The following is a 16,810-nucleotide window of genomic DNA, read 5'->3' as shown; positions in this document are numbered from 1 at the left end:
CTTTTCTTCTCTTTTTTTGTGAGATATACTGCATGCCTGACCCCTTACATGCTCTTTAAAGTATTTCAATTCCACTAGAGAGCAGCAGATAGTAATGAAAAAAATACTCTGTTGACTTTTTTGGTATAATCCTAGCCATGGGCAACTATTAAGAGTCAATGGCTGCAATGAAAAGAGAAGGCATGGAGGCACTGGACGTTCACGGAAGAGGAAAACGCGATAATATGCGAGCTGATGCGTGATATTGCAGTAATAACAGGTCGCCTACATGATTACACGATTAAGAAGGTCAATTTCGCATTAAATTGGTCACTAGACAGACCATCCCCGATGCAAGTTCACCTGCTATAAGCGAAAATCGCCTTTGGAACGGTTTGTGCGCAAGCCAGTGGAAGATACGAGGCGCGCGCTCTCCAGAAAAGCTCCAGATCTACCTTATACGTGAATTCAGTAATGATAATAATTATGGAAAAAAGTTGTAGCAGAAAAAGTACCCAAGTTAACGCAGATAGCGAATGTTTTTAAGGATCAGCCTATCGGTATTGTCCATGGATATTATTGTTAGTATCCAAACTGATGGGTACTACTAACGTGTCGTGCCGTTTGATTTGCGTGCCCATGCAGGCACCTGTGAATGCTGAAAAAGCAAGCCTACCTTTTGCAGAAATGTTACATTTTTGTACTGCAGCCAGGGAGATAGAGATCAATAGATTGTTCTTTGACTCACAATTACTTTCAGATGTCAGTTTTTTTATTCACAATGTTTTGCAAGCTGAGTAATCACAGAAACGAACTAAACCAAACTGTGAAGGAAAAAAAGAGCGTCTGCATTTAATTGTGAAATGAAGTTTAGAATAAAAAACTGATTGAATCCTGATCAGTTTGACTGAAGATTTGGCGACTCTTTTAACACTCAGATATTAACATTAATAAAAATGGACAGGGTTATCTGCAAACAATCAAAACAATGTACCATTTTTATTAAATTAGATGACACAGCAACACATGCAGAGTTCGTGAAACCTTTGAAACTTTAGCTATAGCAAGATTTGCACCGAGTGTTTCTTGCTCTCTGCGACTCCACTCCAAACGCGAGGCACTATTAAAATCTAATTAGATTCATTGATGAAGCCCTTGTACTAATCCAAAATTTGCTTAATATATGTATGTATGTATGGCTGTTGCACTGATGATATTTTTGGTCTGAAAAATGTCAGGTAAATGATTAGAGAATAGCCAATGAATGAAAAATCCTGGAGCAGTTTATTTATTCATAGCAGCACACAGTAACAATGACATATTTCTGTCTATAATAGGCCTACAGGTTTTTAAAGCCTTATATAATCAATGTCAGAATTGATCTCCCATTAGTTATTTTTGTTCATAACCCTCTCAGTTTATGAATAGTCCAAAAAGGGATTTTTCCATACTGCTAAGGATTTAAACTTTTTCATATTAAAATGAAACTGGCTATTGTTAAATTAGCATTTACCGAATGTTATGCAGTTCTATGCTTCGAACATTCTTGTTTTTCCCAAGAAAGCTAACAGATACACTTCACAGTTGCGAGTTTCATAAATTATCCACGCTAGGCTTTTAAACTGACAGATTCTGTCAAAGTTTACATGTGTGGTGAGTGAGCAGCTAGACTTCTTTACCACTGCACCTTAACTCACTGTGACATTTTGAGTCTGCCAGGGCTAAAAATGGTTCATTTTAAAGTACCTGTTCACACATGCTGTGTACCTTTCCTTGTGAGTCTGTCACCTTCAGGCTATGGAAGACCTACATATTCCAGCGCATAGGTGCAATATTAAAACGACACTCTTAGAAGAAATCCTGCTTGCACTGCGTCATAATTCCACACACAGCAGCAACCGCACTGCACTGAGGACGTGGCGTCAGTTAGACTGACTGGTTGTATAAACAGATGTATACAGGTATACCAGTGTTTACATGGTTGGAATGTACCAGGCAGGCCCAAGACTTGAGCACATTATCGAAAGTTGCGCAAAGTTGTGAAGCAGCTCATTTAGAAAAAAAAGAAAAAAAAACCTATGATGTCAGCAGTGGCCATAGTCCAGTGGTCAACATGGTGTAACCTGGTTGTGGTTGATGCCTCCTGTCAGGTTGTGTTTGTGATGTTCCTCAGTCAGCCTGTGGCTCCTAAGAGTCGTCAGTGCTTCACTCAGAATGACCACACTGTCTTTTGGAGCCAGCCAATTGAACACCATAGACATGCTGTGACCCATTCCTTCACAATACACAGATAGCAAAAATTCACACAAAGTTAATCTTCATTTATTTATTCTTGCATGTGTTCTGATGACTTTTAGAAACTCAGAAATGCAGCAACCTAACTGCAGCATTTGATTGTGCAGGGGTTCAGAACTTAGTACCCTGAATTCTGAATATTTATAAGTGATTATAAGGTTCCTCAAAACTTTATTGAAGCCCCAATAGAATACTTAAACTATTCAATAACTTAAGTTTGGGCTGCACAACTCTGTTCCTGGAGATATATCATCCTGTGGGTTTTCACTCAAACCATATCAGAGTAAACCTCATCCAACAGCTAGAGATGACACAGAACTGCTAATTAGTAGAATGAAGTGTGCCAAATTAGGGTTGAAATAAAAACCTACAGGACAGTAGGACAGGAACAGGGTTGTGCAGCCCTGGTGTAAATAATAGCACCCCTCACTTGTAGTCTACATTATTTATATAAAAGCCGTTTTTTTTCTACGTGGCTGGACAACGATGACTGGGCAACACTTTCTACCACTGTCTCCCGTTGTTCCTTCCTATAATGCATGCAGACACTAGAGTGGTGGAGGATAGTCAGAGAGAAAGCAGGGAGACCCACGTGTTTTGTCGGCAGCGGAGTTGCAGCCTTCTCACGGACTCCTAATCGGAGCAGTAAATTTGTTGAACGCGGCTAAATGCCCGAGAGAGACTCAAGGAGTGCGCCGATGGTGCGCGCGAGACGGAGTGCTTCCGTGGATGATGCCGTTCCCAGCTCAGAGTTCACGGTAGGCAACAGTAAAAATGTCATTGAGTTATACTGGCTATATGATGCGTTTAAAACATGATTTGCTAAAGCTTTACAGTAAAACCCAATTTTTTCTGCCAGTTTCTTTGTCAAGATTTCGGTTTGTTTGTGGAAAACCTTTTGCATGGGATAAAATCTTCAGCAAAGATCACTGCACACCGTTATACCTTTTGCCTGTTTAAAAAGATAATGCAATTAGTAATTTACATGTCATACTGTTATACTGTGTTGCCATGGTTTCTTTTTTTATTATAATTTGTGTTCAAATTCGAACTTGAGATGAGAGCAGTGATATTGTTGACATTAGTAAATATTCTTACCATGATTGCTTCTAGTACCATTTTCTGGTAATATTTGGGTGGTACAGATCCTGGGTACTAACTTTAACTCTTCTTTGAATATGTTCCTTGTGTAAACAGAGCATCACTTTAACGGCTAAGCAAAGTAATTTAATAGGTCATCACATGGCCAGTTAAAGCATCAGCTCTATAATCAATTAAAAAAGCAGTGCTTGACTCAAGTGTTCTGACAAAGAAAAGCTGGCATCCCGGTTTTCAATAATAAGTATTTTAATTTTGTTGGGCAAAGTTGCAGGTTTTATTGGAATATTGTTTTTCCTCCACCATCAAAAAATAAAAAGCTAAAAACATGTGTTGTCTTTCCAGAACTGCCAGCGCATGTGTGATTATAAGAAAAAGATTGAAGCTGCCAGGCTTCATCATACATCAGAAATATATTAATATTTTATGGCAATTGAAGTTTGACTAATATATTTATAGAGTTTCAATTCCCTTCATTCTTCATGTAGAAGATCACAGCAAGCCACAGAGGTCCTTAGTGATCGGACACTTGAAGGTGGTCCTTATCATCCCTGTAGAGGTTAAGCTAAGGTTAGCATTTTTCTGCACAAGACCGTTTAACAGCTATGTAGACTGAGGCTATTTGTCATGTCCACGATACGGAGCCTGTGACAGAATTGCTGGGGAGAGGAGTCTTATGGTGGATAGAGATATTCTCTATCTAAATCCCTGACGGGCCAGAGTCCTGTGTAGACTGCAGGGAGAGCGAAATGAGTTTTCTCCTGGCTCTTAAGAGAAAAAGGGCAGAGCGCTCCTTTCTTTTAACTCTCCGCCATTCATCATGCCTACTAAAGAACGAACAGCATCCTGCCACTTAAACAAGTGGCATCTCTATGGTAACCAAACTTGGTTCTTTGGCAACATTATTTGCACAGTGAATGTGATAGGTTAGTATTTGTTTCCATGTAGGACTTCTTTAGATATTTGTTCTTCTCCTTTAGACATTCATAGCAAGTAATGCAGTTGTGGGTTTGAGAATGCCCCCCCACACACTTTGCTTACAAATCAATTAAAAGTTTTTACTTTTACCTTTTTTTGTATTACTTTAAAGAAGTGCTTAACAGTGAAATTAGTAAAAAGTAAAGACCGAAGTACTGAGTCAGAAGCTCTTTGGTTGGTTGCTGCTTAAAAGTGCGAAAAAAAGGACTGAAGATCAAGCAAATGCTCACAGGGTCTTTATTTATTATGTTATATCCCAAACCTAGAAAAGAACAGTTTCCATGACATTCATTATACATAACTGTCCCCGATGTGCATTTGATTCATCTGTGAATCAAATAATGATGGAGTGATGTGGAACTGACAGATGCCTGGAGGGGAATGAAGCCTCATTACCTTCAGTCCATTAAAGCGAAGGCATTTATTACAATGGAATGGAAATGAGCAAAAACTAGTTTGTTCACAAAATAAAAAAGATAAAAACGTATGACAGCAATTGAAGAGTTTGCAGGGTATGATAAATAAACTAAAAAGAATTAGTTTTGATACTGTATGATCTGTTTATCATCATGGTATGTACAGAATATATCTGTTATGGATATTCTAGTCTGCTTTTTTCTTTCACATCAAACTTCTACACACAATATTATGCAGTACAATGTGCAGTGTTAATTCAGTCCAGTAGGGACCACATGTACACTGCATGAGTTAATTTGCACTGAGCATTTTACTGTGCAGTGTTTTAGATTTTGGATGACTGTATTAGAAGGATTTGGCATTTTTAGATTTGTGTGATACCACGTAACAGCATGGTCGTAGTTATACAATTAGCATTTAACAGAGTTACTACCAGGCAACCACATAAATAAATAAATAAATAAATAAATAAATAAATAAATAAATAAATAAATAAATAAATAAATAAATAAATAAATAAACCATTCCTTCTATAAACCAGCATGATTAGTGAAGATTACTATGTACAATGCATCCTTCTAAACATTCCCTCTCTAATACTCTCAGTGTTGGTGGCAGATACTGAAATATTCCACAATATTTTTTTCTGATTCCTCTACAGTCTGAACAATTTTGGTTACCAAGTGTCACAGCAGATTTAACAGAACACCACACTGTAGTGAAAATATCCATTCAGTATCACAAAGGACAATGCCCAGTGTTAATTTAACTCTAAGTCCAAGGGAGACCAAATGAACACTATAAGAGTTAACGTTACACAAAGTGTTTTACTGTATACAAGTATGCTGTATGGCTTGGAAGGCTGGGGATTAGACTGATTCCACTCGCTTGATCTCCACCAGATGGCGCAGGAGGAATGTGACAGCCTCACTCGGCACTCAGGTGTCCTTGACACGGGCGGACGGCGTGCGTTCAAGTTCGGGACCGGCGGCTGGCGGAAAAGCTGCCTCCACCTTGTGCTTTTGCTCCTGCTCGCCGTCCTGGTGTTGAACTTTGCTCTGACCATCTGGATCTTCAGAGTGATCCACTTCAACACAGTGAGTAAGGCTAGAACAGCCGGCAGCTCAAAAAAGCACAAAGAAGGGCAACTAAATCGGTTCCTGGTTTAAAATGTAAATGTTGCAAAGAAAGGCTTTTCCTGTTCAGACTTATTAATTGGGCATTTGATTGCGGCTTTTAAATTCATGAAATGAACTGACAAAGTGAACCTCATAAAGCTTTTCAGGTAGGCATCTGTCAGAGGTCTCCTGTGGAATAAAGTGTTTATTAAATAAATGAAAATTCAGCAAAGATATGAGCTAGCCAGATTATGCACCAGACACTCTGGGTATTCAAGGCCAGGCTTGATGCATTGCTGGAAACCTTATAGTTTGTAGGTAACTAGTGAAACAAGGCTGTGTGGGTTGAAAGGCTGAATGGTCTGTTCTTATAATTTTATGCTAATTTGTTGTAATTTCTTCTTTGCTAGCCCCTGTACGCGTATTTAAATAATTAAAACCAAAATGATATGAATGGGGTAGAAATGACATCCTTCCAAATTGTGTAAAAGGATATCAAGTTTTGTTTTATCTCATTGAATTTCACCTTTTGTTGTGGTCACTACTCACCATGCTGACCAGGGCAACCATTGATATCCACTGTACTCTACTTTGCAAAATTATAGACATAAACAAGAGGAAATGTGGAAGTGAAAAGATGCAGATGTCTATAGGCCACATATTGTAATGGTGATTTAATTTCTGAACTAGAATTTTACACCTGTTTTTAAACATGCAACATTAATCTCCTGTTTCTGTGACAGGAGGGTATGGGGCTTCTGAAAGTGACATCACAGGGGGTGAGTCTCCAAGGAGTGTCAGAATTCCTCTCCTCCATCTATGCCCAGGAAATTCACTCCAGGGAGGTGAGCCAAAAGGGTCAGCCGAACTTGCAGATTCCATGTCATCTCAACATTCTGGAATAACTACTAGGTACTTAGAAGTTAAATGAAAATCTGGGTTTGCTGCTCATTATGCGCAAACAATAGAAAGGAATTCTGCTATGTTTGTTTGATTAGGCGCTGGAGACTAGTTCTCCACTTTGGCATGGAGAGATTAGAGATTCGTATCAGAATCGTTTTCGGAATGACACACGTCAAGCGAGGACGCCTTCCTGTCTCTGTTTACCTCGTCTGGGATTAATTGCCGATGGCTTGCAGTCGAGCTGCCTGCAGTTCATATTTTTGTGTTGTTGGTTTAATCTTTGTTTACCAGCCTGTTAGTCACAGGTTACAGTTACACAGTCAGTACGAGGAAGGCTTCGGCATCTGTACTCAACCTACATCTCTGCACTCAAGCTGATAAATAAGATCTGGTGTGTAGGCAAACTTCTTTCATCTTTAAAAAAAAAAAAAAAAACACAAACAAATGTATTCCTCTACTTCACACAATCTGTGTTTCCCTTTCATTGTCTGGAAATGAAATTCAAATGGCCAATCAAATGATCTGGTGATCTGCCAGGTAAACATATGAATTATGGATCACCAGTCATGGAATACCAACTGAAAGAGGGCTATATCAGTTTGTTTGTTATTATTAAATGCATTACATGCATTATGTATGAGGAAATGTATGTTCTTTTGTTTTTTACAGGACACCCCACTTCACGTGCACTCGTCCCAAAATGTGACACTCAGTGCCCGTGATGGAAAAGGGGGGGCAATGGGTAGCCTTACTGTGGGTAAGAGAGCACCCCTTTCGGATCTGATAAAAACACACACCAGTATTTATGCTAACTATACTGTTATGGATAAGGCGAATATATCATTATATGGGGCGACATAGCTCAGGATATCAGGAGGTAAGACCGATTGTCTGGCAGTCGGAGGGTTGCCGGTTCAAACCCCGCCCTGGGCGTGTCGAAGTGTTCTTGAGCAAGACACCTAACCCCTAACTGCTCTGGCGAATGAGAGGCATCAATTGTAAAGCGCTTTGGATAAAAGCGCTATATAAATGCAGTCCATTTACCATTTACCATTTACCATTATATTACCCTGTACTGCATGAGAACATTTTTTTTTAAAGAATACTGACGTAGTTTTGCTAATGCTTGGTCAACGCTGCTGTATAACTGTAGGCGGGCATTCAATTAAATCATTGTCTGACCTTAAAGTGTTTCTATTCTTACACATGTTCAGGGCAGCAGGCCCAGTAGGGGCCCACACTTAAGACCGGCAGCACAGTCTTAAGTGCGTAAGACTTGATAAATCATGAGAAATGAGTGGGCAACACAGGGGAACTGGGAGCCAATGTGAAAATGAAACACTTGTGTTTATTATTTAACTCTTCTCAAACTCTTTATTTAGCCCTTACAGTCTCTGTGCTGGTTTTCTTTTTGAAGAGTTTAATAAAACATAAAATAATAGTGTTTCATATTTTCAGTTCGCTACCTATTTTGTTAACTATTCTTTTATAACATCAGAGAAGTCCTGCAGTCACTGAAGTAACTGAAGTTTTACTATGTAAAAAGAAAAAATTATATCGAAAAAGTATGATATCTGAAGTTGACAGTTACTGTTTAGTGATGAGATTGAACGTCCCCATAAGTGCAAACTGACAGCACTTGGCTATAAGCACGGGACTCCAGAGAGGTCTTCTGTAGACGAACCTTGCAGGATAAACAATATAGCATATAAACTTAATTACTGCAAAAAGCCTTAAGGTTTTATTCCCCTTTTAGTTTGGTTTGAGATTTATGATTTCTATTTAACGTTAATTTCAATTAAAATTAAATAGTATTATCTCAGGGACGAAAAGGCAGATGCAGAGAGGAAAAGTAAAATAAGGAGGATATAATTGATTCATGGTAATTGTAGTTTTAAAAGCATCCATCCAAGCACAAATATATATTTTGTAAATTTGTTACATAATATATATTTTGTCCCGAGCCTGATAGCTCATAGCTGCGGCCCTGGTTTGAGATGTTTCCATTGTCCTCTCTCTGTCCCGCTGCTTTTTTCCTCTGGTTTCCTCTGTAGCTCCACGGATGGTGAAGGCCTACGCTGAGTTCCTCCAGGTGAAGTCGGACAAGGGCAAGTTGATTCTCTCTGCAGATGACAGTCGGGTGGCGGTGGGGGCAGAGAAACTTCGAGTCACAGGTCTGTAAAGTCAGTAGACACCTCAGGCCAACAGACTATATGTGCCACTTTGTGTCCTTTTACATGTCTTACACACTGTACTGTGGTTCTGCTCAGTTATATATGTCTTACACTGTGTGCTGTTGAATTGAATTAATAGGCTGAATGGAAATATATACTTCAGGTATCCTGATAAAGACAGATGGGTCGAAACATGGTGCAAATGGTAAAATAAATGTGAGCATTTGACGTGGTGTGTGGGATTCTTTTTAGCCTCTTTATTCCTAAACTTACCTGCCAATGAGCTTTATAAAAACAAGGAATAGAATATTAAATTAAGCAAAATAATTCTTGTAGTTAAGATGCTAGGTAAGACAGTTAAACATGAAACTTTGAGAAACAGGAGGAATTGCCTGAATTTTAGTTTGTAACAGATTAACAGTCTCGCATCAAATTCAAAACATTGGTTCTAGCATACCAGGCAGTCAAGGGATCAGCCCCAGCATACCTTCACAAGATTTTCAAACCCTACATGCCAGCCAGATCCCTCCGTTCTGCTACCTCAGGACGCCTAGCACCTCCCCCTCTTCGCACCTGCACTTCCAGAACACGTCTCCTGTCTGTTCTGGCCCCACGATGGTGGAATGACCTCCCTGTGGAGGTCAGAACAGCTGAGACTGTGACCCATTTCAAACGACGACTGAAGACCCACCTCTTCAGGCTGCACCTCTCCCCATCCCTCCTTCCCCCCTGTAAATGACTAAACTTAGGGTGTAACTAGGCAGCTGTTTAATAGGTGACTTAGTTGATGCGCCAGTCTTAACGACTACTTGTATTTTTATTTATTTTTATTTTTCCATAGATTGCGTTGTTGCCGTTCTCGTTGTTCGTGTTATCAGTTTAACCACCAGGGTCCAAGTTGAACTATGCGGTTGTTCCCTGTACTTGGACCGTACTTCTCTCTAGGGTTTCGTCATACTTGTTCCTGGTTATGGTTATACACTTTGTTGTACGTCGCTCTGGATAAGAGCGTCTGCCAAATGCCTGTAATGTAATGTAATGTAACAGTAGTAAGATTTCATTTTTTTGCAGGTTGATATTTATAATGTCACCAGCATCATCGTGATAACACCCATACTCTGATATGGTTCCTGTGTTTGCCAAGAATAAGGGTAATATTTTGTCCATTCAGACCAGCCCTGAATGCAAATCGAGGATTCAGTTTCTCCATGAAGACTACTACATGAGCAATGTTACACCATTTTAAGTGTCATTTGCGGGCTGTGGAGTTGAATGGTCTGTTTGTTCCCAGACAGATGAAGTTTTGTACGTGTGCATTAAGCTTTTGTGTTTGGTCTCACATATCTATTAATTAAGGCAGCCTGCTTTACATTTGTATTAAGAATCCAGTGTGTGGAGCTCATTAACACTACCTGTTAAGAGTGCTTACCTCCACCACACCTTAACACTGCTAAATTGCACACCCATTTAATTTCATATTCATTTTCATATTTCAATGTAACTCTCATGTGACATTGGGTAATATTGGCCAGTTTGCAAATATTCCATGAGCAACAACAGGTATCAGCATGAATTGCAACCTATGCCATAAATTCAGGAGAGCATAGATAAACGTATGCACTACTCCATGTACATTAAAGGATAATTAGATACCATATAAATACATTTTAATCTTATTCAAAGAAGTATAGGCAGCCAGTGTGGGAGTCGGATTGCTTTAGTGCGCCATTTTATTTTTTTCTTTGAGCCACAATGAAAGGGCAACCACTCCCCGAAAGATTTCTTTGACAAAAAATCAATATGCTGCCTTATATATAAATTCATTTCATGGTTTTTTTTTAAGTCAGTTACCAGTCGACCAGTCTCTTATACAGCAATAATGAACCAAAAAAAACCATATTCAATATGCATACTCAATATGATGATGATGATGATGATGATGATGATGTTTATTTGCTTACCAGGGCCTGATGGTGCCCTGTTTGAGCACTCGATAGAGACACCTCTGATTAGATCAGCAAACTTTGAGGATTTACGGTAAGTGTTGTAACTCACTAGGTATTTAAGCCTTTAAGGTGTAAGAAGATAAATATGTGAGAACATGTTAGAATGTTCTTAACTGAACATTCTAATGCTGATGTAACAATCTCAACTAGCAATTGGAATGCCACTGAGTTCTAGAACACTGACTTAGAATTAAAAAATTAAAGAATTCCAGAAGACCTGCTTTTCAAAGGGTTAAAATGGGTGTGTATTACACAGTCATGGGGCATTGCAGTGTAGAATAATGGTCAGTGAACTAGGCTCCAGGTTGGCCTTCTGTAATCATTCAACTGCATACATACATATACAAATACAATTTGATTTGATTTGATTTGATACATACATAGTATGTAACAATGTAAGTTGCTCTGGACAAACAAATAACTGATGGAACATAACAAGGATGCAGTACTCTCATAAAATGGTGGAAGACAGCATCCGGATGGTAAAAAAATGTAACCCAGGTTCATCAGTGCATCTTAGGCCCTTTGAAGTTTCCCTAGCTTTCTGTTGGGTTGAGAGATCAGGGGTGCTGCTCAAAAGAATATAAATCAAATTTACATTTCTAATTAAGATTAAATAGATTTTCCGCAGAGACATTGAGCTATGTTCCGAGCACACGGGATTATGTTTTTGAAAGCATTCCGAGTTGTCTCATAGCAACAGCTGGAATATGTTAATAATGTATACCCTATGCCTGGCTCACGCTATTCACAGGACCCCCGGTGCTTCGGAAACTGGCACCCGATGTGGCACGTCCACACCCCAGCTCCTCCGACTATCCGCTGCTGATTTAATTCATTCAGATCTGTTCAGCATTTACATAAATTCACATAAATTACAAATTAATCTAAGTATAAATAATTCATCATGTTTCTTAATCGATTTACGATTTGGCAGGCACCACCAGGCACGGCGTCTTAGTTGCGTTCGTACGTATGCGCGAACACCGGTGAGACCCGGCTAAATTGGCTGTTTTGTTAGCTTCCGCCGCCAGAGCCAAGAATGCCTCGGAGACAAGCGAGGAGGTCCGCTCGAGTTAGCGACTGTAATGTTACGTTTGTGTGTAAAACACAGAGTTTAGGCGGGAAAACAGCGTTTTGGGGGCATATACTACGAGGAGCCACTGAACGTGCGCCTCAGGGGGTGGGGGGATGAAGCCGAAAGTGTTGTTTTTGGCGTTCGACGCAAATCTGTGATTAATTAGGCCCCATTACCAGGCGCGGTTCCCTCTCTCTTCTGTCAGCACGGTAAATGAACTGAGATGCCAGCAATTCGTTGGAAAATTTCCATCATGTTGTATCAGAGTTTCTAAATGAACAATTTGGATTTTAGTTCATTTCCTGAGTTGACAAAATTGGAATGGACATTGCATTGCACACCACGTTTGGGCTTTTTGGTAATTGCACCTATACGAAGTGACTTATAAAAGCGCCTACAAAATGGCGGAGGTGAAGAGACAAGACAATACCAAGTCAACCAAGTCATTACTGCCAATGATAGTAATTACATGTGTAAATGTACAACAAAATGTTGAGGGTCACAGTAGGTCAGAGAGAGATCTTTAGGATACAGTTTTTTGTGTACGGGTTGTCACGGTTGAGGAGGGTGGGACGCAATTGCGGACCGAGGGGATCTAAAAGTTAGCCCTGAGGGGTAACCACAAAATCGCTGAGCGATAGAAAGGGAAGGGGAAAAACCAAATAATAAAGAGCAAAGTAATCGCTCCCTCCACTCACTGAAACTTCTGTCAGCGGGCTCAGAAAACTAAAAGAAATGAAACGCCGCCGCAGCATAGCTGCCCAGAAAGAAAACCCCCACTAGAAAAACAGAGTGGGGTCACTTACAAAAGAAAAAGGATATTCGCAGCCTGGCGGGTAGAAAACAAAAGGAAAACTAAAGAGACGAGGGCAAAATGTCCTCCACAGCGTGAAGAGATAAACTCGAGAAGAAACTAAACAGTGATCAAATCTGACAAATAGGATCAACACGGTAACCTCTGCCAATTCTCACACCCCTACACACCAAGAGTCTGACAAACAATGAGTCTGCGTTGAACCCCAGAAATCAGGGGCTACATATAGGCCTCCTACACCTGACCCTCATCAGGGACAATTAGCTCAGACAAATGCCTGTGAGGTGCCATCACCTCACCATAGCACTCACACACCTGCCGCTCGTCAGGGTCAATTAACCCACAGAAATCAGAGAGAGAGGTGCAACCACCTCACAAGTTTGACATGAAGGTATAGTGCTGAATGTAGCACAAGTAGGGGTATTCATCCCACAATAAATGCTCAGAGGTCAAAGTTCACAGGACCAAGATACAAGTGTGAACTGGTAGGGTTTCAGTCTGCAGAAGAACATAGACCAGTGGTGTCAAACTCGTGCCATGGAGGGCCGTGTGTATGCAGGTTTTCATTCCAACCAATTAATGCTGCCTTAATTGAGTCCAATTACTCATTCAGCCATATGCGTTTAACTGCATTGAAGCACAGAATATAAGAAAATTTTTATTTAGACAATGCGGGTCACCATAGACGTCGGGTCACCATTGTGCACAAACCTGCATCCCTAATTCAGCAAATAATTAAACTAATTATATAATCAAGATCTGAGGCTGGAATGAAAACCTGCATACACACGGCCCTCCATGGCACGAGTTTGACACCACTGACATAGACTGTGAACAGCCTCTCCTGGTGCTTCTGGGAAACAAACTCCACTGCTAGGATTTCCAAAGTAGAGACAAGGCTGAAGCTCGCATTCATAAACTGTCTCAGGATCTAAACTTATCTAGGATCAGTTTAGCTTTTCAGCTCTGAACGTATAAGGTTTGGACCCTGGACCAGGGATGACTTATCCTAGATCAGCGCTTCTACCCAGAGGCACTTTGTGTATACAGGCCTTAGTGGAAGTACACGTATATTATTGACTCACAAGTCTACCTGCAACCCTGTGTTGCTGTTGCCTCTTTGGTTTCAGGTTGGAGTCTCCCACTCGTTCCCTGAGCATGGACGCCCCTAAAGGAGTCAGCGTCCACGCTGTGGCAGGAGGTGCGGAGGCCGTGTCCAACATGGACATCGTGCTGCTCTCCAGGGACGGAATGGTGAGAGAGAACGGCATTCTCTCAAATTCGAATGATTTTTGAATGCTTGCATTTTTTCACTTTGTGGACGCAAGACTACAGTTGTGTACATTTTACTGTTTTTCTGATGAAACATTTTCATCATAAATGTCTGCAAACACATTTTAATTCATTTAATTTCACTGATCCACCATGCATCTGAATGAAAAAAATACATATATAGAATTTTTGCATTTTTTTCTAAACTTGGACATAACACCGTAGTCATATATTACCATACCATAGTCATCATATCTTGCTTTTAAATCTAAATGTTCTATGAATGGGACGATATTGGCAAACATTTGTACTGATAATTCATTAGTAATTACTGCACCGTGCAGTATAAACATCCGTTGACAAGATTTTTAATTAAATGTCTGCTGAATATTCCACGTCAAAAATAACAAGTTTACCGCAGTGTCCGGTTCCTTTAAAGTGCGTTGGATTAAACCGCTAACCGCATCTCAACACGCAGGTGGTGCTGGATGCTGGGACCTTGCGACTACCCAAACTTCCCCTGGGCACCGGGGGGAAAAGAGGAGCCACCCAGGGACTGTACGAAGTCTGCATGTGTCCCGACGGAAGGCTGTACGCGTCTGCAGCCGGCGCGGGCTCCACGTGCCACGAGAACAGCCAGGACTGTTAGCGGACGACGGAACCGACAGAACACCCCGAAGCTGCGGAATTATCAACATATTTGTCGCAATATTGCAACGATATTGTTCAGAGACATACCAAAAAAAAAAACAGCAAGACTGGACTTCGAATGGTACCAATAAAATGTGCGGTAGGCATAGCCTACGTCCAAAAACGATATGTAGCCAGCCTGTTATTTAATTAATTTTTTTTTTCATGATAAATATTTTAATGCACTCTCGTTGTTGCACATATGAACAAAAATGAAATGTCATAATTTAATAACAATAACAAATTAAACAGGCACATTTCATAATATGGAAACTGCAGAATAAAAAAAAGAAGCTACAGGGTGTCATGAAAAATTCAGTTGCTGCAGTTCTATGTCCCAAGGGTGTATTCACAAATATGGAAAGGTGTAGGACATAAACTATAAAGTACGCTTTCCTTTCAAATATGGCACCCATTGGACCTAACTGGTTTTGCATTCTATGCAGCCGTCAGGCCTGAGAGCACATATTTTAGTGTGTGAACTGCTAGAACAGTTATGATTGCCACTTCATTCAGCAGAGCAGAGGCTCAATGTTTGCTGAAATATACTTGGGTTCAACTAAACTTTTAATTCCAGTGACAGCAGGCTTTTTGTATCATTCAGTGCTAATAACTTACTGCTTGTTTTCAATTTCCCCAGTAGCTGTTATCATGACAAGCTTGTCACTCTGTTGTGCACCAGTAACTGTGGTAATGGGCAGGCTTATTTGATTTCTGGGCGAACCTCCCAAGATACTAAATTAAACACAAAAAAATGAAATTAATCCTCCAGATTTGCACAGCAGCCAATTTCGCATGCGCACACATTTTTAATGAGGCACGTTTTAAACATTCATGAGGGAAATCAACAGTGTTCTGTGCGTGTGGGAGGCAACATTATTAACTCCGAGTCTTGAATCCAAAGAAGCGCTTGATGGCAATTCAAGACTCTGGCAAATGGCAACGAGTAAACTTTCAAACAAGAATGTCCTCACACTGCTCTCTAGTGAACGGTAACAGCGAAGTAAGAGACAACAGCTGACAGTCGACGTATCCTTCACCAACTCTGTCCGCCGTGCTCCAAACACAAGTCTAACGGAAGACTGGAGACTGCAGACGCTGTGCTGTTCTCGTCGCTTCCTCCATGTCAGGGGTGTACGGATAAGGACCGATCCGTTTCAGGATTTTGTGCCAGCTCCTGCTCGCATTTGAATAGCTCACTCGTATCTTGATCTGACATTTGTACAAGCACCAGCTACAGTCATAGACTTTAAGGGCATTCTGGAGATTTTACTGTGCTCAAGTGCAGGACTGTAGCAGCAGTTTATAGCGCTGTCAGAAAACTAAAACTAAGGTAACTAGTAGAAAGAAAAACCAGCACACGGGCCAGACCAGAGCTGTGTACTAGTGTTAGAAGTCGTCACCACAGCAGGGGTGTCAAAATGAACAATATCAGGAGGAGTCAAACAAGGGCGCAGCAGTGTCTGCAGGTTTTTGTAGTTTCCTTTCAATCAGCTGCCAATCAGGGCCTGATTGAGAATAAAGGTGTGTGGACTCCGTAACCCAGGGGTGTCCAATCTTATCCAGAAAGGGCCGGTGTGGGTGCAAGTTTTCGTTTCAGCCCAGCCCCACGACACCTGATTGAACCAATCAACCGATGATGGTCTTCAATCAAGACGACGGTGAGTAGAATCAGGTGTCTTAGTGCTGGGCTAAAACAAAAACCTGCACCCACACCGGCCCTTTTCGGATAAGTTTGGACACCCCTGCCGTAACCGATCGGCGACTTAAACGAAACACTCGCGCCGAGAACACCCCGAAAACCAGCGGGCGCTGCGGGGCCCCTCCAGGGCTGGAGTGACATCTGCCTGCGCATCGCAGCTTGTGTGCCTATGTACCATTTTCATAGGTTGACTTCTGAGGCTGCAGTTACGGCATTCTTCAGGGGGAGTTTGGCCACAAAATCTCTGCTGCCACATCTTAATATGACAGGGGAAAGCTTTCCAAGA

General features: G+C 40.8%; 1 protein-coding gene across 1 annotated transcript; it reads left to right on the top strand.

Annotated features, from left to right (window-relative positions):
* Window positions 1-2,750: 2,750 nt before the first annotated feature.
* Window positions 2,751-15,644, top strand: LOC135264023 (gamma-sarcoglycan-like). Its single transcript, XM_064352593.1, has 8 exons — window positions 2,751-3,032; window positions 5,670-5,864; window positions 6,629-6,730; window positions 7,458-7,545; window positions 8,843-8,962; window positions 10,927-10,999; window positions 13,991-14,114; window positions 14,611-15,644. Exons 1-8 carry the CDS (start codon window positions 2,943-2,945, stop codon window positions 14,779-14,781), a joined length of 963 nt encoding a protein of 320 aa, XP_064208663.1. The 5' UTR covers window positions 2,751-2,942; the 3' UTR covers window positions 14,782-15,644.
* The last annotated feature ends 1,166 nt before the right edge of the window (window positions 15,645-16,810 follow it).

The sequence above is a fragment of the Anguilla rostrata genome, chromosome 9 (assembly GCF_018555375.3).
Source record: "Anguilla rostrata isolate EN2019 chromosome 9, ASM1855537v3, whole genome shotgun sequence".
Classification (NCBI taxonomy): domain Eukaryota; kingdom Metazoa; phylum Chordata; class Actinopteri; order Anguilliformes; family Anguillidae; genus Anguilla; species Anguilla rostrata.
Note: the sequence above shows the minus strand (reverse complement) of the source record. Positions and strands in the feature narration are given on the sequence as shown.